The following is a 27,816-nucleotide window of genomic DNA, read 5'->3' as shown; positions in this document are numbered from 1 at the left end:
GTCCGACGAGTGAACACAGGACAGGAGAACAAGCGGGGAGGAGGACAGGAGGAACCGGGCTCAGCAGGACCGGTAGGTCAGGATCGGGAGCTGGACTGAGGGAAGGCACAAAAGGTAAGGATCTTATACAAGGTAAACTGGCAAGGCACAGGAGAGCAGGGAGACGGAGGACAGAGAAATGCTTGGTAAGGCTTCTTTTCATCAGCGCAATATTTCGCAGTTTGAAGTTCGCAGTTTGAAAATCGAGACTGGCCACTGATCCGTATAGGGCCGCCAGCACCACGTTTAACCCCTTGGGACCGGCCATCCCGTCGGCGGGATCTGTCAGAAATTTCGCAAAACCGTTTAAATAACTCCGCGAGTTTTTGTCATATACACATTTTAAAAATACTCTCAGAAACCTTGGACGGTCTACTTTTCAAATATATATAGGTAGAAACTAAATATATTTTTACAGCTTCGTGATACGAATTGAAAGAACAAGAGTGACTGACTTAAGCGTCTGCGTCTCGAAGCGGCTCTGATCGCCCACCCACTTGCAAATCGCGCTATTCGCATGATAATAACATGATAATCCGACAGTTAGTATTGGGTAAAGAAATATGTGAATACGCCCATTGTGACCGAAATAAACAAGAGCACATGTCTGGGTAGTGTTTTCACTGATCGGCTACAATATAGCACACGGATACGTCTCTGCCGCTGAAGCTTTGCGCCTGTGTTGCCACTTTCAGCAGCGAAGCTCATACCTGTGTTCATAGCTCAGTGGGCTAAGCCTGTGTGCCTGCAATCACGTGGTCGCCGATTCAAACGCAGCGTATTTAGAACGTGAATAGCGATCTTCCGCTGAGAGCGGTCCCAAACGCTCCCGACGCAAGTAAAACCAAGAAAGGTGACACGATTTGCTTTTTTGCCTATTTAACCTAATTTTAAAAACTTTAATACTTCTGACAATGGAAGTTTTGAAAAGAAGACAGATAACGGATTTAGTCAGTGTTTTTTTCATGATTCTACATAATGATTTCAGCGAGATATAAACTGAAATACACGAGAAAGATACGCGGTCGATGATGCCCTCGTCCCCAGAGCGTCAATAATAGTCACTGCATCATATTTATCGCTTTCTATATTTATATAGTCACAGTTTTTCATTTTTCATTCCATCTATCAATAAACTGTGAAAGGGATTTTATTGTTGCTACTTTTCTTGCGTTTCAAACTGCCTTTCCAAAGTGATGGGTGTGGGGTGCAGTGACATTCCAGACAGATGGGCCATTGACAGTATGCAAACTACTACAGGTGTGAGGACACCTATCTCATCAATATTCATTGTGAAGACCACTGACTTTGAGAAAAAGAGTGTCACTCCAAAGTTCTAACACTTTAGTAATCAAACCATATAAAATTTCTGAATGTCACTTTCACCTATGTGTAGCCAACCCCTGTGTCTATAAGCTCCAGAGCTCAAAAGTCTTACCTAGAAATGTCTATAATGTGATTTTTTACAATTTCTCAGCATGTCTGAAAATAGGTTTTTGAAAAGTATATGTTTAAAGTTGATTTTAACAAAAAATAGAATAATAACATTCTAAGAGGTCTCAGATTATTGGTGCTGAGTTTGTGCTGAATAAAAGCAAATGTATCACTTTGGGATAAATGTTTTTTAGATAGGTGAAATATTTTAAAATGTCAAGGCATGTCAGACTACCTCGAAAGTGGAAAAAAGGCCTCAGGGCCCAGGGGGTTAAATCTAACCATGATGCATTGCATCAGGAGCAGAATGCATTGCTTTAAGCCAGCGCTGTAAGCCCAAGGCACAGTGTGGATTAACACTTCAAACGGGGCTCTAAAACCATCAAAACTAAAGCGGCATATTGAAACAAAGCACCCAAACTTATCGGAAAGTCTTCACCCTGTAGGATTGCAAATTTATAAAATGTTTAATCTAGCTTCCAATGTAATAGTATATAAACTAAAAGAGATAGGTACATTGGGTTTTGCATTTTGAGCCCACACTATGCGCTTACACCCGGCCCAGATACCGCAATGAATGACGGCCCCTTGCTGGCCCAGATCTGGTTTGCCAGAGGTGGCCCACACATGGACCAGCACAAAGCCAGATGTAGACATGTTGGTGGCCCTGTTCTGGCCCAGAACAGTTTCAGCTCGGGCACCAAATGTCAGCCTATGTGTACCTTAATCAAGTCATGTAATACCTACTTAATATTAATTCAATATTCATTGAAACATTAAGTTACTGTACTTCAAGTTGCTCTACCTTAATTTTTTTGTTTTCTACTCAGAATTGTCCATGCAAATAGTTAAAACACTTTCTTTAGTATTAGTATCTTGTTTTATTTAAGTCAGGGGAAATAAAAAACAACCGCATTTCACAATTCAACATTTTAATAAATGTTAAATACTGTAATAGTAATCGTCATCACTTCATTAATCCCCATGGAGAAATTGCCTTTTACATCTCCCTCAACTTGCTCTTTGTAAGTAAGTTGCCCATGAAGGACAGCCACTCATGGCTGCACCCAGGGAGCTAGGAGTTAAGGGCCTTGCTCAAGGACCCACAGACATGTAGAGGCTGGGTTTGAACTGGTGACCTTGTGATTACAGGCGCACAGGATTAGCCCACTGAGCCACACAGAACACATGACCCCAGTTGCTTGACTACAAGAATTTTTATAAATAAATTACAAATATCAACTCTAAACACAGAAAGCATACAATAGGTATTTTAGACATCCAAAAATTGTGCAAATGTTGCAAAACCAGTCAAGTAGAAAACAATTTGAACAGTGGAATGTAATCGTGTGCATTATATGTGTGTATGATCAGCAGGGTTTAAATATGAGTACAGTCAATCTATTTCAATACATCTATATTGTATTCCTTTGACCTGACACCAACATACTATAAAACCACCAGGACCGCAGTGCTTTAATCTTCAAGATCAGTCAGAACTGAGCCAACAACACTTCAACATAAGACAAGAAAAAGCTGTAAGGTCCTTTTTGGTCAGAGTCTTTCTCATGATGGTGGGTGAATCTGGGGTGGCTCTTCTGATCCTTATGACTTCTTGTGTACATATTAAAATGGGGCTGATATGTGGAGCTGGTGACTTAACAGTCTAGGTTGTCAATTGAACACTATATGAGTTAATAAATATTAACACTGTAAAAACAACACTCACTGCACACTGTAAAGTATTATAGGTAACACTGAATGGTGTGGGTCCATATAAACACCATGCAGTGTTAATTTAACACTGGCACATTTGCTGTGTAACATGTTTTAGAACAATTTTACCCAGAGCAGCTGTGGTCTGCTAGTGCGGTGCTATGCTAACTGATGCTAATTGTTTTTCATTAAGCTTCACAGCTAAATTACATGAACAGATGACACACGTTCCAATTTGACAAGTATTATCTTCGGGGAAGCATGGCAAGACAGCATGAGACAAGGGGTTTTCTAGTTGCATTTTACAAATGCAAAACTACTTAGATACTGTATAGATATTGTATATAGTGTATAGTACTGTATATAGAATTGTGCTGTACAATATAGATGTATTGAAATAGATTGACTGTACTCATATTTAAACCCTGCTGATCATACACACATATAATGCACATGATTACATTCCACTATTCAAATTGTTTTCTACTTGACTGCTTTTGCAACATTTGCACAATTTCTGGATGTCTAAAATACCTATTGTATGCTTTCTGTGTTTCTGTGTTCTGTGTTCTAGTTGATATTTGTAATTTATTTATAAAAATTCTTGTAGTCAACCAACTGGGGTCATGTGTTCTGTGTGGCTCAGTGGGCTAATCCTGTGCGCCTGTAATTACAAGGTCATCAGTTCAAACCCAGCCTCTACATGTCTGTGGGTTCTTGAGCAAGGCCCTTAACTCCTAGCTCCCTGGGTGCAGCCATGAGTGGCTGTCCTTCATCGACAACTTACTTACAAAGAGCAAGTTGAGGGAGATGTAAAAGGCAATTTCCCCATGGGGATTAATAAAGTGATGATGATTACTATTATTTAACATTTATTAAAATGTTGAATTGTGAAATGCGGTTGCTTTTTATTTCCCCTGACATAAGTAAAACAAGGTACTGTACTAATACTAAAGAAAGTGTTTTAACTATTTGCATGGACATTTCGGAGTAGAAAACAAAAAAAATAAGGTAGAGCAACTTTACTTGAATGATGAGGTAACTTAATATTTCAATGAATATTAAATTAATATTAAGCAGGTATTACATGACTTGATTAAGGTACACATAGGCTGACATTTGGTGCCCGAGCTGAAACTGTTCTGGGCCAGAACAGGGCCACCAACATGTCTGCATCTGGCTTTGTGCTGGTCCATGTGTGGGCCACCTCTGGCAAACCAGATCTGGGCCATCAAGGGGCCGTCATTCATTGCGGTATCTGGGCCGGGTGTAAGCGCATAGTGTGGGCCAGATCCGGGCCATACCAATTTTGCTATGTGGGATGTAGTTATATACCACATTAAATGGTTTTTCTCGCACTTAAAGAAGTGTAAATGGATTTTGCTAGGTACCTGGCTAGCAATAGCTTAGCTTTCTGGCTCAGGTTAGCTACCTAATTTGCTAATGTTAGCGAAGTTCAATTGGGACTAATGTTAGATTTGGTAACGTTAAACATGATTAGACAGACGTTTGTAGTTCATGATAACATTTAAATTTTATTGCACCAGAATTTGAAAAAACTCTCCAAATTAAACTGCGTGCGATTGAGATGGAGAAAGAGGACACACAAGGGCAAACAAAACGTCCTCACATCCCAAACTCAAAGTACAGTGAGCAGCAGGGGCAGACTGGGAAGGCTTCAAAGAAAAAGGTAACTGACTGCACCAATTGGTGCTTTACTTAAAGTTATCTCCCCCTCTCTCTCTTGTTTCTTAATGTGTAGGCATGTGTGTAGGTTTGTAATTGTGTCATCTATGATGATTTCATGTGCTTTGTTGACAAGATGTATGTGCAAGGTGGTGTAACTTAAGTCAATAAGAGTTGGGCTAAAAGTCAGTCTGTCTCTCTCTCTCTCTCAAGGTTGACAATAAAAAGGGAGGGGCTTCCAAATATAAGCACCAGGAGGGTGAGAAGCAGGAGGAGGGTCATGACAGACTTTCAAAGATCAAGGTACACTACCAGTCTGCATCCTGTGTGTGTTGTTACATTACAATACATTCATGATGAGTACAATTGTTTTGGGGGATAAGGGAATTTGTATAGCGCTTTTCATAAGACACACAACTCACACCCAAAGGGAGGGGGGTTCATTCAGTCCATGCTGATGGTGGTAAGCTACACTTGTAGCCACAGTTTCCCATGGGTTAGACTGACAGAAGCGAGGCTGCTCACATCGGCACCAACGGTCCCTCTGACCACCAACAAACATTCACACATAGGGATTGGGTGAAGTGTCTTGCCCAAGTGTCTTGTCACACAACGACAGTCTGCACCTGCCGGGATTCAAACCCCCGACCTTCCGATCATGGGACGACCCGCTCTCCCATTTGTGCCACTGTCACCGCTAAATTGCTTTTTCTTTTTCCTCTGTTTCTCCCTCTCCCTCCGAAGGTTGGCGTGAAAAAGAAATGTTCTTCTAAATACAACCATGAGGAGGAGGAGGTGGAGGAGGAGGAGGAGGAGGATGAGGCAACGAACAAGGTACACTACCAGTCTGCACCCAGTATGTGTTATTACATTGCAATACAGTAAAGATAAGTAAGACTTTTATAATAAAGTGCATTATCAGTAGCTGTTACAAGGTACAACACCAGCACAGTAGGCAAATTTGTCCTCTCTCTCTCTTTCTCTCTCTGTCCCAGCGGGCCAGAGAAGAGGAGGAGCGTATTGGGGATGAAGAGGACATAGTACCACCCTCTAAGAAAAAGGTAGCCTAAATGATGACATCCAGTGTGTGGTGTATTACATACATACATTACATGAAATACAAGATGTGGAAGTTTCATGTTTTAAGTAAGGAATAACCACCAGGAGGCCGGACAACCAGTTACATATAGCCAAGTGGAGGGATTTCTGCCCTAGACTTCTTGCCACCTTCCTCTTACACCTCTCGTGACATCCTCTCAGCCAATCAGAATCAACCATTTACAAAAGTTATATAACAATTAGCTGTTGTTCTTCTCTCTGTCTCTCTCTGTCTCTTTCTCATAGACAGCTGCTGAATTTAGAAAACACCTGGACGAACAGATGTGGGAGAGAAGGAAACTCGACCAAATGCAAAGAAATTTGCAGGAGTTGAGAAATGAAGTCCTTTCTCTTAAAAATGAACATACACGTCTGAAAGACATTATCATCAATCGTAAGTATTTCTAACTTTAATATTTACTAGCAGGGTTTTTTTTCTGGAGATGGATATTGCAGTGGCAGAGAAGTATAAACTTAGAAATTTTATGGGCTGAAATACGTGTTTGACAAAATAAATGCTATGCTGTTAGCTGGTGAGGTAGTCTGGGTGCTCATATAGCCGTTGATAAGATTCAAATTAGAATTATATTTATTTGTCTCTTTCTGGAGGAATTCATAGAGGGTTAACAAAAGTCATGGCCTAGAGAACATACAGTTCATGAGAATAAATGATGCTTCTCTGCCTTCAACGGCTCAAGAAGGCAATCGGCTCCAGAAAAAAACCCTGGGGAATTTGAATTTGAGAGAAATTGGAGAAAGAAAATTGCGTTCACAACCAGGTTTCCTCTGCAGAGCCTTATCAATGGGCTTTTGAGGGGGGTTGTAGCTTGCGTTCACAGCTGCAGGAAATGTTTTTCGAAGAGTAAGGGCACTGAGTTGCTGGGTGCTATTTTGATCTAGTGATTGTAATTATTGTTTTCTTTATATAACCTCTTTCTAGAAATCCGTCCAATGAAAAGTGACCTCGCCATTATTGCTCAAAAGGTAACTTCCTCTGATTTTCATTGCTTTTTAAATTGTTTCTCAAGCAGAGCTGTAGAGACTTGTGATGTTGGGCTGATTGATAGTGTTAATTATTTGATGTATTTGCAATTTAATTTATTGAAGAGAATAACTATATTTTTCTTCTATGAACAAGACTGGAAGGACTCCTGTGGAGGATCTAGATTTCTCCTCGACTTTTGGAGAAATGCATCTGGTGAGTATTTTTCTCCCTTGCATTTTTATTTATTTATTTAGTTTACTTGTTACTCAAACAGAGCTATATGGATTTGTATGGTGTTTGGCTGATTACTTTTGCATGTAACTTTAATTTATTGACATGTTTAATGTTTTCCAAGCCCCCCTGTAAATAAGAATCTATAGTGGCTTGCTTGGATGAATAAAAATTGATGAAGAGTTTTACTATGTTTCTTTCTTCTCTAAGACTCCAGAGAGGAGACCGAGCCCCGAGGAGACCGAGCCCTTTAATGAGAGTCCCATGGTGACTGAGCGCTTTCGAGAGACATCACAGGTGTGTGTAACCCTTTTATACCTCTGATTTTTTTGTACTTATTTTACTTAAGGCTCCAACTGAGCTATAGGGATTTATATGTTGGGATAGTTAGTGGTAATATGTAATTTACTTGCCCCATATGCATAAAATTGTTGAAGAGTTTAACAATGTTTTTTTCTCTAACAAGACTGCAGCAACAGCTGAGACCTCAGCGAAAACACAGGTGTGCTTAACCCTCAATGGGTCCTTGTCAGAAAGTTACGTTCCAGGTCCTTGGGGTTCAAGTTGCACCCCTATCCATTGGCATATATAATTCAATGGTACCAAGCTCAAATTCAATTAACTAAAGTTAAGATACATTTATTAGTTAACTGCATGATGCTTGCACAGCTTACGCAGTGAGATAGTGCAGTTAAAGGGGTTGCGGCAGTGGGGGGGGCAGCAGAGGGGACTGGTCATATAATGCACATTCCGACTGTATCCTCTTGCAGAATGTGTCGAAGAGCTTCAGCTGTGGAATACCTAGCCATGGTGTTATATCTTTTCTAACAGTTGAAATGTAAACAAAACAAAATGGCTGACTTTTTTTAATATCCGAAAATGTTCTAGAATATAATTACATAAAAAATTATAGTAGCAATTATCACTAATTAATTGAATTTGTCGATCATATCAATGTCATAAATTAACCCTAAAAAGGGTTATGTAATAGCAACTGGACTTTGTTTTTCATAGAAGACGTTTTGCACTCCATCCAGAGTGCTTTCTCAATTCTGACTGACTGGCATAGCAGGTTGATGAACCCTGTGGAATCCTCAAGTTGTTAGCACTAGATGGTCACCTGTGGGTTTTTGTTGTTCCTCCTGGCTTTCATGTGTTTCACTGATACCACCTGAGGCCGAGCGTGAACGACTGTGGAAGCGTCTGGGCAAAGTTGAAAGAACTGCATTGTAGGTGGACCGGGAGGACAACTGCTTCAAATGAACGACCGTCGTTGAACAGAGGAGGTGGCCTAAGACGTCTATCACCTACCTACAATGCAGTTCTTTCAACTTTGCCCAGACGCTTCCACAGTTGTTCACGCTCAGCCTCGGGTGGTATCAGTGAAACACATGAAAGTCAGGGGGAACAACAACAACCCATAGGTGACCATCTAGTGCTAACGACTTGAGGATTCTACAGGGTTCATCAACCTGCTATGCCAACCAGTCAGTCAGAATTGAGAAAGCACTCTGGATGGAGTGCAACACTTCTTCTATGAAAAACAAAGTCCAGTTGCTATTGCATAACCCTTTTTTAGGATAACCATGACCTGGATAACTGAGAATCTCCACAGACATCTGTCATAAATTAAGTTTTTTTTGGGGTGCATTTTGCACCCCCGAAGAAAGTATGCCAGCGATAATTGACGTCAACACTTTTTCTATCATTTTCTGCATGACCGTATGTAAAACTGGTGCACTTACAATGTCCTAGAGGATAACTTCTGTAATTTTAATAACAACATGGTAGTAGCCATAGAAATGGGCAGGGGGTGCAGAACGCACCCCAAGGAACCATTGAGGGTTAAACTGTGTGCTTTGTAGGAGCCAATTAGTGTTATAAATGACAATCATCCTTTCCTCCTGCCCCCCTTCGCTCCTCTCCACCCACTGTCTTTTCTCCTTCCCTACTTTCCCCCCACCCTGTCCTCCTCCTTCTCTCCTTTAATAACGTTTAGGGCAATGATTAATTTGTTTCATATCTTTATCATTAATCTGCATTTATACATAAAATCCTATTAACTATTGGGCAGCTAAGCATAAGAATCAGTATGAAACATGAAAAAGTTTCTAAAAGTTGCCAATAAATTAATATTGTGATGTGAAATTATTTTTCAGATTGAAGTTATAAAGGGCTCTGGGGTGTTTTGCCAGGCAGAAGCGTGGAGAGCAGCCCGCCTTGCCACCTCTGCTACTGCCATGGTGCGGAATCTGCTGCTGGGCACCTTCGACTTGGAGACTTTGCTGAAAAGCAACCTGAATGCTACAAAACAACATGTTCCTAATCTCTTCTGTCCTTGAAAAAAAAACAAGTCAGTCATATTCTGTGGAATAAATTATGTTTGTGTGTAGGGCTGGGCGATAAAACGATTACGATATGTATCGCGATAGACACGTGATCGATATCAATAAAAAATGTGTTCGATAAAACGTTCGATATTTTTTATTCTTCGTCGGAAGAAAACAGAGGTTGCGAAGCTAGTTTGGATCCGAACAGGTGTTCCGGGCAATTCGGTTTCCCTATGTTTCCCCTGTCTATCGGGAAATAATGTTTCCCCTAATATTAAATCAAAGAGGTATGTGAAATGTCTGAAAATCACTCAAGTACATTATTACATGTGAATACTGTATTGTTATTAGTACCGAGGCCCAGAGTTGCTGTATACCTGTTTTAACAGGGGGGAACCAAATATCCTGGATGTCAGGAAATAATGTTTCTCCTAATATTTAGGCAAATATGTATGTGGGATGTCTGAAAATCACTCAGGTACAGTATTACATGCGAATACAGTAGTTCGTCACGCATAATATAGTCTTATAAGAAATACTATACCGTTTTCATCAAGAAATATCTCTATCCAGCGAATTAAATACTTTCATTTATTATCAGTAAAAACAAAAAACATGTGATGTTTTAAAATATGTGGCTTGTTTACCTCAAGAGCTTCGTAAAAAGACATGAAAACAGCGAAACCGTGTACAAATCAGCGCGCGACAGGGGAAACATAGGGAAACTGAATTGCCCGGAACACCGGAAACGCAGCTGTCATAAATGGTCGTAGCACAGCAAAACAACTGCTTTATGGAAGTTCTGCCGGTTTTTTGTGAATCACTGTGACGGTCGCCTCGCCCTTCCCTAACGCCGCTCGCCCCCCGTCTCCTGAATATTAAGTTATAGGTCTGTATCCTTTCGGTTTGTATGTGTCATGTTGTCCGGTTTTTCGCGTATCCCGTGTTTCGTTTCGAGTCTGCCGTGTCTTTTGTTTCCCCTTCTCTCTTTCCTCTCTGTGTTTACGGCGCACTTCCGGGTTCCGGCTCCCTACGTATCGCGTCTTCCTCGTTAGTGTTTGCATGTGTGTCTTTTCCTAGCACAAAACCTGGACTGAAAATATACTTGAATAGTTCAACTTCAAGTATGATTAGAGTAAGAATAACTTGAAGAGTTACTTTTTCATATTTCTGCAGGTTTTATATTTCAAACAATATTACTGTACTGTATCAGGTTTGTTTTTTTATATTACAGATGTACTGTATCTCAGTCTACGTCAGTTTTATTTATGTTTACAAAACACTGCACATATTTTAAAAACACTTTATTTTCCATGGTTGTTGACATGTTTAAAATAAAAATGTTTAAATGTAATATATTTTTCTCCTGGTCTTTATTTTAAATGGGTCATAAAAAATGTCAATAATTATCGATATCGACCGATATGAAACACTCATATCGTGATACAGTTTTCAGTCATATCGCCCAGCCCTATTTGTGTGCGGGCATACCATCGCTTTTTTACTTGGCATTTTTGTATTTCCTTGCACCTCAAGAAAATGTGATGTGTATATAAAAAAGCTCTTGCTTTCTCCACCTTCATTTTACCCCCCTTTCATAATAATTTTGAAATATTACTTTAAGGTGGGAAGCCAACCAGAGGGGATGGGGAGCAGCTGGTCGCCCTTGACCAAATTAAAAAGGTAGCCATTATTGGTGAGTAAATGCGTGATGCGTTGAGAAGGGAAAACAAAACATTTAAGACTTAAGTTCACCACTTTAACCAGCCTACTTGTATCAATGTTTATTAGGCGTCAGTGGAGACTGCATAAGGTAGGGCACCCATTATTGTTACTGTATCTGCTTGGGACCTATAATACTAATTCATCGCTTGCTCACTTCTTAATCCTACCTTTTCTCTTCTAAAGCCACATTTCTGGGGTATTGCGCTGTAAGGTGTGTAGTCCTCTATTTTGTAGAACATATAGTGTTGCAGATATAACCTCATGGCACTACAGTAATTGTTGTCGTCTGAAGTTTTAATAAATAATCACCCCTAATCCCCTCTGTCCTGTGTTTGTGCCTTATTTTGTCTATACAGGTAATTGATTTGCTTGATTTTAATGCATATCTTATTGCTCTTCGAATAAACCTAGCATGGCAGCTCGCTGGTGGAATGTGTGTGTGAATGGGTCAATGGGAGGCCATTGTAAAGTATTTTGGGTACTGTTGGGTACAGAAAAATGCTATAAAACCGCAGAGCGGTATTAATTTCCCTAAAAACAACTGCAAAAGTTGTACTTCACCTGTGTTTTAAGCTAACCAAAAAACACGTGAGTGGCTAAATTGTTCTTATCCATGAATTTTCTCTGCTTTGGATGCACATTATTGACTGTGTGACTGTTAACAATGCAGTCCCCATGACGAACGTGCATATGAAAGAATGATGCCGCTAATAAAAAAGGGGGGGGGGGGGTGATGTTTCCAATCAGAATTTCTTTCAGATTTAGCAGAATCCAATCAGAATCTTCCAATTGAAGCACTATATTAATATTAATATTATTATTATACTGTCTTATTCTTTTTGTCTTCTCTAGATGCTACATTGAAGAAGTGGCCGGCAGCCACCCGAGGGCAGATAGGAACATCTATCAATTCAAAGCTCACGGAGCTGAGAAGATCCTCAAAATATTTTTTTTTTCTTCCTGTTCAGTTTTTTGTCTTATTTTTGTTCTTGTACTATATTTTTGTTCTTTTACTATTTGATTGTTCTTAAGAAAATAAAAAATTTAAATTTCTACATTTTGGGCTTTTATTTATGTTGTCTAGCAGCTATGGATTTGAATCATTTTAGTTATATATAGGTGAACATATAGGTGAACATATAGGTGCATATACAGTATGCACACATGTATACATGCAAATATGTACCTATATAGGTACATGTATGCACGTATATATGTGCACATATGTACATGCAAGTATGTACCTATATAATATAGGAAAACGGCCAATTTTATATATGTCACATATATTAAAAACCTATATTAAAACATATATGCTTATATAGGTTATTTCCGTGTGGGACAGTACTGCTGTTTGCTAATCGTCCTATACTGACATTCAGTCAGCAATATATGCCTATTTTACTACATATACTAATAGGCAATTTGCGCCGATCACCAAAGCAGCTTCTATCCTTGGAATAATGCGAAGGATGGTGATGACTGTATTTAAAAGTCTGTAAGCCTAGTGATGAACGTTCTTAAAATGGCATTTAATTAAGTATTTTAAATACATAGAATACAATCTCTCAGTCTATTTTGTTTCAAATTAGCCTACATCTGATTTTTTTCCGTGCAACAAAATACAAATTACAAAATGCTCAAAATGAAATGAATACGCAATTTTAATGCATTTGACTGAAATACTGTCCATTCTCAGAACACAGAACGTGCCACTTCTTGACAGTATCGTCATTTAAGTTCTTTCGATCGATGAATCTTAGCCAAGTTTTCTGTTGTCTTTGCCTTGATTTGTACGATCCGAAGGTATACATGGCTCTCAGCGGAGGCGGACGCACTTCTCTCCCTCTCCCTCCCCTTATCTTCCCTGCTTTGCTTCTCTCGTCTCGTCTAGTCTACTGTCTTACTGTCATACTCGAGAGACCCTCTCAGCCCTGCTCTTCAAAACTAAGGAAATTATGGAGTTGATCAACTGGTCTCTCAATGCAATTGACACCATCTTCTCGCAGAGGAGCGCAGGTTCGGGGGAACCTGACTGTCCTGCAGGAACGTACGCAGCTGGCTACACGATGGACGGATGGGAGAAGTGGAGGGTCGTGTGTCTGGCAGCTCTTTCTGTGGAGGACGTCGAAGATATCTACCTATTCGGAACCTTGATAACGGGTCTTATGCTGATTGGATTAGGCATCGCCCTGGTTTATCGGAAATTGAAGAAAACGGTGACAGCCGCTCAAAGCCCCACTAGGCTAGCCGGGATGATTGACGGAGTTGGCAGAGCTGTCGGCACTCAGACTTTGGCTCTAGATCGCAAATTGGATACCATCATTGTGACTATGGACCGCAAACTTGATAACATCACGGAGAAGCTTTCGGCTCTGCATAGGAGGGATTGCGGAGACCAGTGTGGACATTAGAGAAGCTACAAAATTTCAGCTTTTCGCCCGAAAACCCAAACAACCTAATTATCTGCTTCTGGCTCCCCCTTAATCAGCACGGGCCTTGGCCAAGGCCGTTGCTGAATTCAACAACTCCCCCAGAAGGACAAGGCAGCGAGACTCTCTTGCATCCCTCTCCCCCGACCCCAAGGACTCCCTCCCCCTATCCAACGCCTTCGCCGCTTGACACCCCCAACGTGAACAGGCGGGTCGATGACCAGGGCATCTGGCTGCAGGGCCGGATGGTTGTTTGTTCATGCTGGACTACCTCCACTTCCCCATTCCCTTCCCTGTGGCTTGTCTCGATTTTTTATATTGTGTAGTGGCTATGTGCTTATGTTGCTGAGGTGTTTTTTTTTCTGTTCCTACATTATACTCCCTAATGGAGTACAGTCTAGGGCCTGTATTTTTTTTTACTCGCCTCTCTCACCTCATGTAATCGTTTTCTCTGTTCTTCCTATGCCCGGGTCGCTGCTCGTGCGGTCGACCGGCTGGCTTGTAGAGCTGCTGTCTCCTGACCTGTCTTCCCCTTGTTTGTATGTATAGTCAGGTAGATCTTAACACTGCTCTATGTGCCCTTGAATTGCCCCTCGGGGACAAATAAAGTGTTTGAAATGAAATGAAATGAAATGAAATACGGAAGAAATTTAGATTCGAGGTTTTCTTGCTGCTGTTGTCACTCACACCCCGGTAAAATGGCCGCTGCCTTGTTTTCATGTATGCGTATCTTGGACAATGACGTCAGCTTGATACGACCCATTGAGTTTTCGCCCCATTTGCCTGGGATGCCATTGCATTTGAATAAAGAGGCAAAAAGCCCATGGCAATACGAAATGCAATTCAGTGCCTTGTTATTCTATTTGTTATTCAAAATATTTTTAAATGAATTAAGGATTGCATAAGCACTTTGCACATTTGAATTGCCAATTGCAAAATGAATTGCCATTTGAATATTTGTGCTTATAATCTTCCACACTTCAGAACCTGCAGCTGTTCATCTCCATGGTGTCCTGGGTGCCTGATCTTTGCTGTCCCCATTTCCTCGTTTGCCCGACTGTACTGCCATTGTAAGCTTTATTTTACTTACACAAATTTCCATCTTTCCCCAGGAATTATTGTGTCTGTCAAACTTAACATTAAGGATTGTTAAAATATAAAATAATGATCATAATAATAATAATAATAATAATAATAAGCTGTTTAAATAAGCTCATATTCAACTAGTAAAGAAAAGTAAAAGGAGAGGATTCTCAGATCCATCAAAGAACGATATGGAATCAAATTCTGTATGTATTTATAACAGGACCCCGGTTTGAAAGTGTTTGTTTGCCGTTGGGTTAGATGTGGTTCGGATTTGTTTGTAAGGGTCCTTATTAATCACAGTGAACAGAGCTTCTTTGTTGTGGGATGTTCTGGCCCTTGAATGTGTGTGTTTGCCTGTTTGAGCTGCATAGTTCTGTCTGTTCCCGAGCTTGCAGTCACCTGCATTATGTTCCCCGCATTTTGTTATGCTTATGAATGATGTTCTTTCTCATCTTCAGGTCGCTCTTCTTCCTGCTATGCCACTGCACCTGAGATCTGCCCCAGCCTGCCCTTGGTCTTCTCTCCTCCCCCTCCTGCTTCTTTTCCCCCTCCCTCTGCCCCCAGCATCCCCCTACCAACTGCCCCCCCACATCCCCGCCCTGGTGTTGCACTCCCCCCAGCCCCTCTCCCGCCCTCTATTCACCGCTGAGCCTCAGCTGGATTTGACCACGCATTGCATTGCCAGTTGCTACCACAAGGGGGCAGAGCGTAAATGTCCCGGTCCTGAGCGAGTGGTTAGCTTTCGAGACACTGTACTCAGATGGCTCCCGCACCCTGACCACTGTGGATTTCGAGGATGAGGGTGAGAAGGACAGCAAGCATAATCCTTTAGTCTGGCCTTCACCTGGGACAGAACGCTCAGAGAGACACAACAGACAAAAACGCCAGATCTACGGAGAGGATGGGCGCTTCAGCATCCGCGGTGACCATTTCCTGCTTGACTACCCTTTCTCCACCACAGTCCGTATATCCACAGGCTGCACGGGGGTCCTGGTGTCGGCACATCATGTCCTTACAGCCGCCCACTGTGTTCACGACGGGAAGGACTACGTCAAAGGTGCTAAAAAGCTAAGGTGGGCTTTATAAGCCCGCCCACTATGGACACCCCGCCCACTATGAATGGCACCAATCCTGGTCAGTTTACCCCTACAACACCCGTTGTTCATTGGGTGCGTGTGCGATGCACACGTGTCCCCAAAGGCTGGATCCAGGGTCTCCGGGAAATAAGCATGGATTTTGACTACGGCCTGCTTGGGCTGCGATGGTCTCATCAGCGCCCTTTCATGCGTCTCTCAGCAGCCCCCTCGCTGGAGGACTTGGCTGGGAGACGGATCCACTTCTCTGGCTTTGACAGTGACCGACCTGGGGAGCTGGTGTATCGCTTCTGCCCGGTGGAGGCTGAGTCTAGTGACTTGAACTACCAACACTGCGACGCCCAGCCTGGGGCCAGCGGCTCAGGGGTGTGCAGCCACGTCTGGGACTCCGCCCTGGAAAGGTGGGAGCGCAGGGTGATCGGCGTCTTCTCCGGGCACCAGTGACTGGAGGTGGATGGGGAGAATCGTGACTTTAACGTGGCGGTGAGGTTCACGCCGCTGAAAATCTCCCAGATCCCAGTTTTAATATAGGTTTCCCAGGGGGGGAAAGTCTGTGTGTGTGGGGGGGGAGGTGACCTTGGAATGATATCTTGTACTATGGACGCTCAGCATGAGGGTAGGTCTTGTGTTCCGCTGGCTCTGCCAGTGCTCTTACATGACGTGTTATAGGGAGCCAGCCAGGGCAGTAAGTCACTCACAGCAGTGGCAGCCAGACACTGAAGCATGTGAATATGCATTCAGCCCAGGAACCTCAGTAAGATCTTCACATGCATCAGATTATTCTACAAATCATTACCACTATGTCCAACCTAAATGGGCACTAAATTCCTAGTCATTTCATAAAAATGACTGCTGTACCCTTTCCTTAAATTTTCTCCAGAGATCGAGTAACCATTACACATTAGCTTTATCTTTCAAGCCAAAGATTCATTGATTTTCTAGAATGACTGTTCCAAGTTAAAATATCTTACTTATCTACGTATCTAAAGCACCATGACAGCAGGGCGTTGTGGAATAAGTAGGAAACGTCTGTATTTGGTCTTCGGGGCTCTAAGATCATTTATATTCCAGCTGCAGACTAAGCCGTCAAAAACATTTAATCCCTTAAGTCTGACAGCCGTGTCCTATTGGCGTGGTGTGACTGTCTCTTCGTCCATCCTCAGAACTTTACTGCATCAAAACAAAAAAGAATTGTAATACAGACCCCACCTTATCATCCTTTGGAAATGTAAGGATGGGAATACAAGTAAAATGAAGCTTTCTGTTCTCCCTTATTTTTATATCACTGTATTTGTTTTTAAGTCATTCATAGGAACCTGCACCAAGTTACGCAACGTGCCCATATTAGGTGAACACAAGGACCTGATTATGGTGTTTTCATTTACAACCAAGAGCCCGGATAGCTCAGTCGGTAGAGCATCAGACTTTTAATCTGAGGGTCCAGGGTTCAAGTCCCTGTTCGGGCAGCTGTCTCTTTATGTACCTGTAGGGCACAGTGGCCTGTACGTCGTCACTCCGAAAGGCTGAGTGACTGAAACATGGATTGTCTGTGGGTCCCCGAGGACTGGAGTTGGAAACACTGGTATACAGTATAAAGTGCAGGACGATGATAGTGAGGGACAGACCCAGCAGATTGGACTGGGCATATGCGTGGTGCACCTGTGGCATTTGGGTAGCGGATACCTGTCCAAGATGGTGATGGCCATAGAGAACGGCAAAACACCTCGGGATAAACCACACGGTCTTATAATATCCCCTGTGTTGCTTTTATAAGCCTCCTGTCCAGGCCAATTCACGCTGTTACAACAATCGATTGCCGCACGTATTGCTTTTAAAGGTGAATGAGTACTTGCGTACCAGTTATGTCAAATCCTGGATATAATCTTCAGAATAACACTAAAAAGATGTAACCTGCAGAAGACAATATAGAGAATGTACCTTTGAGAGAGAGAAAGAGAATGCAGACCAGTCACTGCTGCACGATGTGATCATACAAGCATGTATCCCCACCCTAATTAGCTCTGAAGCTCATGTCCCAATTAACTCTGCAGCTTATCACTCGGTTGCAGGCTATAGAATATAATTACTTCAGTAGCTAAATAGTGAGTAGCCAACCGAAACAGTCAAGGCTTTTTACTGCAGTGTTTTTGAAGAGGACATTTTTGAAGTTTTGAAGTAACATTTTTGCCTAGACATGTTAAACATTTTAATATATCCTTATTGTATAGCTTATTGTGATGTTTATTTTACATTAATTGTCTACTCCTTCTGCTCCTACTGTAAATTACAACATATTGTATTTTGGGATCAATACTGTAAACTCTCTATCTCACCCACAGCTCAATATTCATCCATCTATACTCTGTAACCACTTATCCAGGGTTGTGGGGAGGGGGAGGGGGAGGGGGAGGGGGGTCTGGAGCCTATGGGTGCCAGGCAGGGAACAACCCAGGAGGGGGTGCCAACCCATCACAGGGCACGCGCGCACGCACGCGCATGTAGAGTAAAGATATCCTTATGGGGACCGCTCATTCATTTCAATGGGAAAAAAGCTAAAACTAACTATGACACCTTGACCCCTACCCAGCCCTAACCATAACCATAAGTAACCTAAAAAAATACAAGAGTTTTTGCATTTTTAGTTTTTTCATAGCAGTCACCGATTTTTATAAAAGAGAGGAAACCGGTCCCCATAAGAGAAAAAAAACAGATATTTATCACGTTATGGGGACATTATGTCCCCATAAGGATAGGTAAACCCGCTCGCACATACACACACCTTGGTACCTCTAACCTAACCATGTGTTTGGATCGGGGGGAAACCAAAGCCCCCAGAGGAAACCCCACAATGACACAGAGAGACCCTGCAAACTCCACACATGGAACCCTGGCAGAGACTCAAACCCTGGTCACAGTGGTGATGGTGATAGTGCTAACCAGTGCACCACCGTGCCGCACCAGAGCCCGACACTAACTCAGATAATAAAAGTGACAAATACATAACGTATGCTGTACTGAACTGATACCCAGTAGTTTGATCTATGAAAAACTATTCTGATTAATTTGAAAATTATACGGCCCTTGACTTTAACTTGCAGGAATGCATCTTTAACTTCCAGTTCCAAATGCTGGACTGAGTAAATTAATATTTCGTGGCGACATTGTGGGTCAGTTTCACTCTGCTAGCGGTCAAAAGGGTGTTGGTTCAAGTCCCATGGCTATCAAGTCTCTGACTGCTCGGGGGACACTCTCTAACCTTGTTCTCTGATCCTTATTTGTATGTGTTGTGTTGTGCTACATGAAGAAGATCGATAGAGGGCGCTGCGGGACTATGTATAGAGATGTACGTGTGCGGGATAATGAGAAGAAGTAAAGGGAGAGAAGTGAAACGCACATGAGTCTCCAGCTGGTTATTTTCCCTGATGCTACCCACCACAGTATGGAATTTGGTCAAAAGTGTTTGCTAAGTAAATTATTGTAAATTTAAACATTTCTTTAGCTACACTATATGAAATGAATTTCACTACAGTTCCTCATTGCACCAGCAGAGAGCAGCAGAGACCCACACTACCTTCACACTAGATAGGGTAGTTAGCATGTAGCATTAGCAAGCTACAGTGGTTTAATAACATTTTCCCATTACCCATGGCATTCAGGTAAAATATTAGGAATTTCCCACTAAAACAAGTGTGCTGTGGTTATTTTAGTAAAATAAAGATGAATTTATGTTAGGTAACCATTCCCCACACAACGTGATGAACAAAAACGGAGTTGATCAGACATCCCTCTTCAGCACCACAGGGCTACACATCAGTTACTTGGATGCAATTGTACTTTATTTATATGTATTTATATGTATGGAATCCGATACTGTTTCGGGTTAGCGAATTGCACAATCCTGTCAACAGGTACCAAATGGGGTCTAAATGGGGTCCACCACAAAAAAAATAATAATTTAATCTGAAGTTCATGATTAATATGGGAGCCCAGGAAATGTACAGAGTATGTACACAGGGCAGAACGCAACACAGGACCACGCAGAAAATATGGAAGTTTTAGAAAAACCATCCCAAAGAAAAAATCTGCTGTGAAACCACAGAGCAAAGCAGGACTTTGGAGCCTGATCGATGGGATTGTGGGTCATTTTGTACCATTCATACTGTATTGCAGGACAAAACAGCCGCTAGCCCACTGTTTTATTTATACACAATAGCAGATGTTTGGCAAAAACACATTTAATGAAATATTAATAACATGTTTAATAACATCACCGTGATTATGGACCACAGATTTGATAACATCATGGAGAGGCTCACAGCTCTGCAGAGGATTTTGGATGGCGGAGACCAGCATGGACATTAGAGGAGCTGCGAAATTACAGTTTCTCGCCTGAAAACCCAAACAACCCCATTCTATCTGCTTTTGGCTCCCCCCTAATCAGCACGGGCCTTGGCCAAGGCCTCTGCTGAGCTCAACAACTCCCCCTGAAGAACAAGGCAGTGAGACTCTCTTGCATTCCTCTCCCCCAACCACAAGGACACCCTACCCCCATCCCACGCCTTCGCCGCTTCATACCCCCAGTGTGAACGAGCGGGTCCTTGTACAGCGCGGATTTGCTGCAGGAACGGACGGCTGTTTGTCTATGCTGGACTACCTCCACCTCCCCATTCCCCTCCCCTGTTGCAAGTCACGACTTAGTGTTGTGAGCTGTGGTGACTATGTGCTTATTGCTGAGGTGTTTTTTTCTGTTCCCATATTGTACTTCCTACTGGACAGTACAGTTTTTTTTTATTCACCTCCACTCTCCTAACGTAATCTGTTTCTCTGAGTTTTCCTACAGTCCCCTGTCTTCCTGACCTGTCTGCCCCCCTGTAATGTTTGTGTATGTATGGTCGGGTTGATGGCCTGCTTTTCGCTGGTACTTGTGACTAGTGACATGGTGAATTGCAACAGCAATAAAGGGAATCAATCAATCAATCAATCATATGTATTCAAAATATATATTTAATTGCTTTTCAGTATTTTGTGATTTGCATTTTGCCGGATGGAAAAAATTGTGAGAAAATTGTGAGAGATGGTGTTTTATCTATTTAAAATATTTTTTTAAATTAACACAAAATATGTATTTTTATTTATTTATTTTCTGTCATTTTAAGAACCTTCATCACCAGACTTAGATCTATCTTCAAAGTAACAGGGCTGCCAGCTCACACATCTAACGTGACACTTAACGCCAGTTCATAGTTTCACCTTTTCGGTTTTCAGTGTCGTTTATCTGTTTAACACGTTTGTTGTCCTACGCATGTATTTGTGCACAATCTATGTTTCATAAGTGTCAGTCTATTCCAAATCTAAATATTTAATATATTCACCAGAGAACAATTTGAAGAAAACAAATGTGTTCTATGGCACCTTTAAGCTTAAAGGCCTCTATTAGCAGCCAAATGGTCATGCAATTTGGGTTTAAAACATAAAAATGTTCCCTGCACTGTGCTTGCAGCATTTAATGAATTGCCCCTCTCTGTTTCTTTGCATTACACTTCAGAAGCCTGTAATTGAATATGCCTGTAATTCAATAGCAAGTGTCCACTGCAAATCTCTACATGTACATGAGTTTAAGTCATTGTCTTATTGTTTTAACCCATTGTATTTTGTGTCAGTTTGTTCAAATGTTTTAAATAAACACAGACAAAAAAATGAAGGCAAAATAATTAATTTATTTAACAGAAATATTATATACATATTATGTTATATAATCTTATATTGATCTTATCTCATCTTATCCTGTTATACAACCTTATCTTAACTTTATCTTATCCTATGTAATTTCATGTTATACAACCTTAACTTTATCTTAATGTTATCCTATGTTATTTTAAACTATCCTATCTTAATCTCATCTTATCATATGTTACACAACCTTATCTTAACTTTATCTTATCCTAAGTAATTTTATGTTACACAACCTTATCTTAATTTTATCTTAATCTTATCCTACGTTATTTTATGTTATCTTAACCTATCTTATCTTATCTATCGTTACAGTTTTTCTCAGTTGCTTTGGTGCATTTCTCACAACAGAATTGATCTCTGCACCACTACTAAGGCTCTTCTCAAAACAATTAGTGCAAACTGCAAAACATGGTGGATAACTTGCAAAAGTGAGTCACTTCATCAAAAAGAAAAGTCAGTTGTTCAAAAGCAAGTCAGTTGCTCAAAATAAGTAGTCAATGCTTCAAAAGCAAGTCCCTTAATCAAAACAGATGATATATTCATCAAAAGCAAGTACTTATATCAATCAAAGTGTCAGGGCTGTCACAATTACAAGTCATTACCCCAGCACCTTTGGTCACAAAATCAAATGGTTTGACCATGTTCTCATTGTGACAGATTTCTTTGTAGGTGCTTCCCAATGACATGTCAAGTCTGGACAGCATGCATGGCATGTTGAAAACCATAAATTGTAAAGGAAAATCAAGACACTTCATATGCACTCTTGATAATATTTAATTGAAACTGTTCACAGCATTGTGCAACTGGGGAAATACAGTAAAACAAACATTTTACAGCAAACATAAACTCATAAACATAAACCTTACTGCAGTAGTTATGAAACAAAAAAAAAACTGAAAAACAGACACTGCTGCATATCAATCATTGATATCTAGACGCTCCCGTCTGTCTGCCCACATATTTGCATCAACATCACAGCGAATGTCAGCTCTATCGATGCATCGGGGAAAGTATCTTCTGGAGTGTCGAATCCACCCTCTGCAGGACTCTGCTGTGATGTCATCACAAGCTGCATCCATAGCTGCTAGCAGGGTCATTTGGGTATGTGGATGCCTGTCATATACCTTCCACCTCCAGGAAGAGAAAAACTCCTCAATTGGATTTAGGAATGGAGTGTAAGGAGGAAGAAACTCCATAAGCATCCTGCCGTGTGCTGCAAACCACTGCCTGACTACAGCAGAGTGATGGAAGCTAACATTATCCCAAATCACTACATACATTGTCCGATTGTCACCAGGATCATCCCTTTCATTTTGTGAGATTAGGTCCCTATAAAGAGCGTCCAGAAAAGCCAACAGGTGTTGTGTATTGTATGCACCAATACGAGGAATATGGGTGTGAACGCCATTTTCTGAGATTGCTGCACACATTGTAATATTTCCTCCTCGTTGGCCTGGGACATCAATGGTGGCTCTTTCTCCAATGTGATTTCGTCCACGCCGTCTGCCTTTTGCGAGATTGAATCCCGCTTCGTCAAGATATACAAACGTGTGCAGGGGTTCCCTGGCCTCCAATTCCAGGATACGCTATACAAAGGATGTAATGGTGCATTTGGCACAACAGATTGTACAGTTTGAATTGTAAATAGGATTACAGTAACATGCATAAATGTAAGTGCAGTACATGGGCTAAACTTTTACAGTAAACAGAGGTACATATGCAAACATGTTTTACCTGTACATACTGGTGACGGAGCTCCTTCACTCGATCACTGTTCCGTTCAAATGGTACTTTGTACAATTGCTTCATGGACATTTCATTCCGTCTGAGGACTCTGTCTATGGTGGAAATTGATATTGACTGAATATTTCCGAAGATGGTGTCATCTTCTACGACAGTTCTTTGTATTTCTCTCAGTCTCAAAGCGTTGTTTGCAGCCACCATTGCACAAATTCTTTCCTCTTGCTGCGGAGTCAAAAGTGGACCTCTTCCACCTCTTCTAGGTTGTCTGGCAGTCCTTTTTGAGATGCAGATGAAAAAACACAAACATGAATAAGCGCAAACATGCTTACAGTAATTGTTACAGGACTATCATTCAAAACTCCTTTCTTTACAGCATTACTGTATTGTACCACAGCACACTATGCCACACCTGGGCCAAGTCTGCGCTTCAGTTACAGTACGTCTATATGTAAAGATCTATAAGGTCATGTCCTAATGCAAGTCTCCTGTATGACTATGAAAGTGCAGAGCAAATTAGTTTGTGCTGAATAACTACATTACAGTATGCTCACCTGTTTTCCCGACGAAATGTCTGAATAATAGAACTTACAGTAGTTCTCCCAACATTTGGCTGCACCCTTCGACCAGCCTCGGTCATGGTTTATCACATGATCCACAAGTGTTGCCCTGATTTCGTCAGGAACGTGTCTATGTGGTTGGCCTCTTCTTCCCCGGTTTTGTCCTCGTCCTCCACCGATCCTCACCCCTCTTCCACAAGGCTGACGTTCCATGTTCTGCAGTTTTGTAGATTCAGTATGCACCTCATGCCAATCCTGTCTGTTGGTTTACATTATATATATACTTGTAGAGTAGGGGATACTGTAACGCGATTCACCTGTGACTGGGTAGAAGAGGCTTTTCATTGGTTGCAAGTAAGAGTAACACACACCAATTTTCATTAGTGTGAGATAAGGTTCACCTGAGAAAAGTAATTTATGGAGATTTTCATGGAAACTCCTTAAAAATAGGGTTTTCAAAATGGGTGTACAAATTGTTTGACAAGATGTTCAACAATTTTGAGTGCAATGACACAAGCAATGAAATGAAAACTATTAGTTGTAAGGACAATGACTATTCAGCCGGTACAAGTATAAATAATTGTGACATTCATGATAAAAGCAAGGAGTTAGTGATGAATAGCAAGTCAAAAGTGACCATTCTTTAGATATTTGTACTTACTCAACTGCTTCATGGCATTTGCCTTTGGACGAAATGAACATGAAACCGCCACTAGGTTGTGCCAAAACGACTACATGTTGTGGAGGTTGAACTAACTGTTGTGCAAAGTTTAATTCTGTTGTGAGAAATGCACCAAAGCAACTGAGAAAAACTGTAATGTGAATATGTGATGTAATGTCTACACAAAGTGTAACATCTGTTGAGGTACAACCCAGAACACCTGTGTCATATACTGATGTGAGTCAGTCACATACACAATATAAATAATTGTTAATCAATTAACACAGATGGTATGAGGTGTGAACCTGTGAAGCTGGTATGGCATGTTTGGTGTCAAACTGATGGACAATCACTCCCGATTCCAAATCTAGTGGTTACCATGAAAGTGGATGTATCAAAAGTTATACCAGCTTACAGTTTTTCTCAGTTGCTTTGGTGTATTTCTCACAACAGACATAACATTTGCATAACAGCGAATGCATTTCTCAAAACACTTAGTGCAAATGGCAAAATATCATGGATGACCAGCAAAAGCTGGTATCCTCTTCAAAATACTTAGTCCATGCCTCAAAAGCAAGTATTTATATCATTGAATATGTCAGTGCCATCAAAATCCCAAGTCCATGAATCATCGTCCATGGACATGTGAGCCAAAATATAAAGTCATGTTATCAATATAAAATTGGCACAATGTAAACATTTTCTGACACAAAACCTCTGAATGACAAGGGCAGGAAACATAAAAATAAAAAACACTGATTGCGGGAGATTGATTCAAGAAGAATATTTTATTGATTGCACTGGTATATGGTGACATACCATGCACTGCGATTGCAGTCTAGCAAAAAAATGCATTTCAATGCTTTATGCATAACATATGAAATGAAACCAAAAACAATTACAAAATCAAAAAGGGGAACAATATATACAGACTGAAACTCTAAATGCTTTCTACAGTTGCAGGAGATCCTGTATATTGGGCCACATGTTCTCATCCACATCACAACGGATATCTTCCTGTGCAATGCAGCGTGGAAAGAACCTCCTAGAATGTCTTATCCAGCCTCTGCGGGTGCCTGCTGCTATATCCCCACACACAGCTTCCATGGCAGCAAGCAGTGTCATTTGTGTATGTGGGTTACGGTCATATACCTTCCACCTCCAAGCTGAGAAGAACTCTTCAGTTGGGTTGAGGAATGGAGAATATGGTGGTAGGAGTTCCATCAGCATCCTGGGGCGGTTGGCAACCCATTCGCTGATTGGGTTGGAGTGATGGAAACTCACATTACCACAAATGATCACATACTTTGGTACATTTTCCTGACCAATCTCCTTTTTAGGAATGAGATCCCTATAGAGGGTGTTCAAAAAGGTCAGCAGATGTTTGGTGTTGTATGGCGCCACAAGAGTGATGCGAGTGTGGACCCCATTGTCCGAAATAGCCGCACACATGGTGATGTTCCCACCCCAAAACCTGGCATATCAACAGTAGCTCTCTGTCCAATCAGATTGCACCCATGTCTCCTTCCTTTGGCCAAGTTGAAGCCAGTCTCATCCATGTATATGAAAATGGTGCAGGAATCATTAGTATTGTGAATACATACCAAAAAAGTTTTGTAGAAACCTTTAAAATACACTTGACAGCTAATGACAGCCAGGAGTATTAGGAATAAAATTCATGATTTAGAGGCTCTTATCTCATCGGACTCTTATGATATTATAGCAATAACTGAAACGTGGTTGAGTGATAAGGATGGACAAGAATATAATATGGATGGTTACGCATTGTTCCGTAAAGACCGTATAGGTAAGAAGGGAGGTGGTGTTGCAGTATATGTAAAGGAAAACTTGCAGGCAAGGGAGCTTACTGATATAAGTAAAAGTACGGAAGCTATATGGGTAAAATTAGATGCTACAAACTCAAATAGCCTAATTGTCGGTGTTTGTTACAGAGCACCCAATGTAGCTGCTGAGGAAAGCAGATTGTTATACAGTGATATTAGGATTATGAGCAATAAAAATGATGTGGTAGTTATGGGTGATTTTAATCTACCGGGGATGCAGTGGGACATTGTTGCTGGCTCTTCTGAAAATGAACTTGAGATGGTGGAATTAGTACAGGATTGTTTTTTTACTCTGTTTGTTAACACCCCTACCAGGGGAGATGCCATTCTTGATCTTGTTTTGTCTAATAACCAGGACAGGATTGGTAAATTAGACGTTTTAGAACCACTTGACAGTAGCGATCATAACATGGTTAAATTTGAGGTTAAGTTTAATGCCCGAAGAGCAAAGTCCAAATCAAAAATATATAATGTTAGGAAGGCTAACTTCAATTGTATGAGATTAAAACTAGAAACTGTGAACTGGATGGAGTTAATTAACAAAACTGTTGAAGAGGCATGGGAATTTTTTAAAAGCACATTATTGCAAGTACAAGAGGACTTCATACCTGTTTCTAGCAAGAATAAATCTAGGAAATTGCAACCTAGGTGGTTTAATAGGGACATAAAGTATAAAGTAAGGAGGAAAAGGGCTTTGTTCCAGAGATGGAAAATAACTGATAATGACATAATAAAGCAAGAGTATCTAAATCTACAGGCTGAATTAAAAAATGACATTAGACGAGCTAAAAGGAATGTCGAAAGGAAGATCGCATTGGAGGCTAAGGATGACGTTAAAAGTTTCTCCAGTATTTTAACTCTAAAAGAGCTCTAAAAGCTGAAATTACTAATCTGCAGGATAGTAAGGGTCTTATAATTGAAAACGACATTGACATAGTAAATGAGTTCAATGATAGTTTTGCACGGGTATTCACTGTCGAGGACACTAGTAACTTACCAGTTCTTATTACTAATCCAACATCGTCTATAACTAATATATATATATAACTGAAGCTGATGTTTTGCAAAGCCTAGCTAAGCTCAAAATAAATAAATCACAGGGCCCTGATGGCATCTTACCTATAGTGTTAAAAGAGATGAGGGATATTATTTGCCGACCCTTAACATTACTGTTTCAAAAATCCTTATCTGAAGGTGTGGTACCTTCTGATTGGAAGCATGCCAACATAACGCCCATTTTCAAAAAAGGGGATAGAAGTAATTTGTCAAACTATAGGCCAATCAGTCTAACTTGTATAACTGGTAAAGTTATGGAGGCTATAATCAAAGAGAAAATGGTAGATTACCTGGACTCAAATAACATTTTGAGGGATAGCCAGCATGGATTTAGGAGAGGTAGATCCTGTTTAACAAATCTGTTGG

At 41.0% G+C, this 27,816-nt stretch overlaps 1 protein-coding gene, 1 long non-coding RNA gene, 1 other non-coding gene and 1 pseudogene across 3 annotated transcripts; all 4 read left to right on the top strand.

The window, feature by feature from the left end:
- The first annotated feature begins 4,301 nt into the window (after positions 1-4,301).
- LOC140582236 (uncharacterized) lies at positions 4,302-9,065 on the top strand. Its single transcript, XM_072706461.1, has 10 exons — positions 4,302-4,879; positions 5,089-5,178; positions 5,620-5,709; positions 5,871-5,936; positions 6,220-6,367; positions 6,914-6,957; positions 7,112-7,171; positions 7,400-7,486; positions 7,656-7,737; positions 9,055-9,065. The coding sequence occupies exons 1-10, from the start codon at positions 4,778-4,780 to the stop codon at positions 9,063-9,065; spliced, it is 780 nt and encodes a 259-aa protein (XP_072562562.1). The 5' UTR covers positions 4,302-4,777.
- A 9-nt stretch (positions 9,066-9,074) lies between these two features.
- Positions 9,075-12,299, top strand: LOC140582176 (uncharacterized). The gene is made up of 4 exons (XR_011985098.1): positions 9,075-9,542; positions 11,144-11,215; positions 11,311-11,332; positions 12,097-12,299. It is a non-coding gene; the product is annotated as an uncharacterized lncRNA (long non-coding RNA).
- A 2,939-nt stretch (positions 12,300-15,238) lies between these two features.
- Positions 15,239-17,201, top strand: LOC140582235 (serine protease 23-like; annotated as a pseudogene).
- Positions 17,202-17,249: 48 nt separating this feature from the next.
- trnak-uuu (transfer RNA lysine (anticodon UUU)) lies at positions 17,250-17,322 on the top strand. The gene has a single exon. It is a non-coding gene; the product is annotated as a tRNA-Lys (tRNA).
- Positions 17,323-27,816: the final 10,494 nt, after the last annotated feature.

This window comes from Paramormyrops kingsleyae, chromosome 24 (assembly GCF_048594095.1).
Source record: "Paramormyrops kingsleyae isolate MSU_618 chromosome 24, PKINGS_0.4, whole genome shotgun sequence".
Taxonomy (NCBI): Eukaryota; Metazoa; Chordata; class Actinopteri; order Osteoglossiformes; family Mormyridae; genus Paramormyrops; species Paramormyrops kingsleyae.
This window is presented reverse-complemented; position numbering and strand designations above follow the sequence as displayed.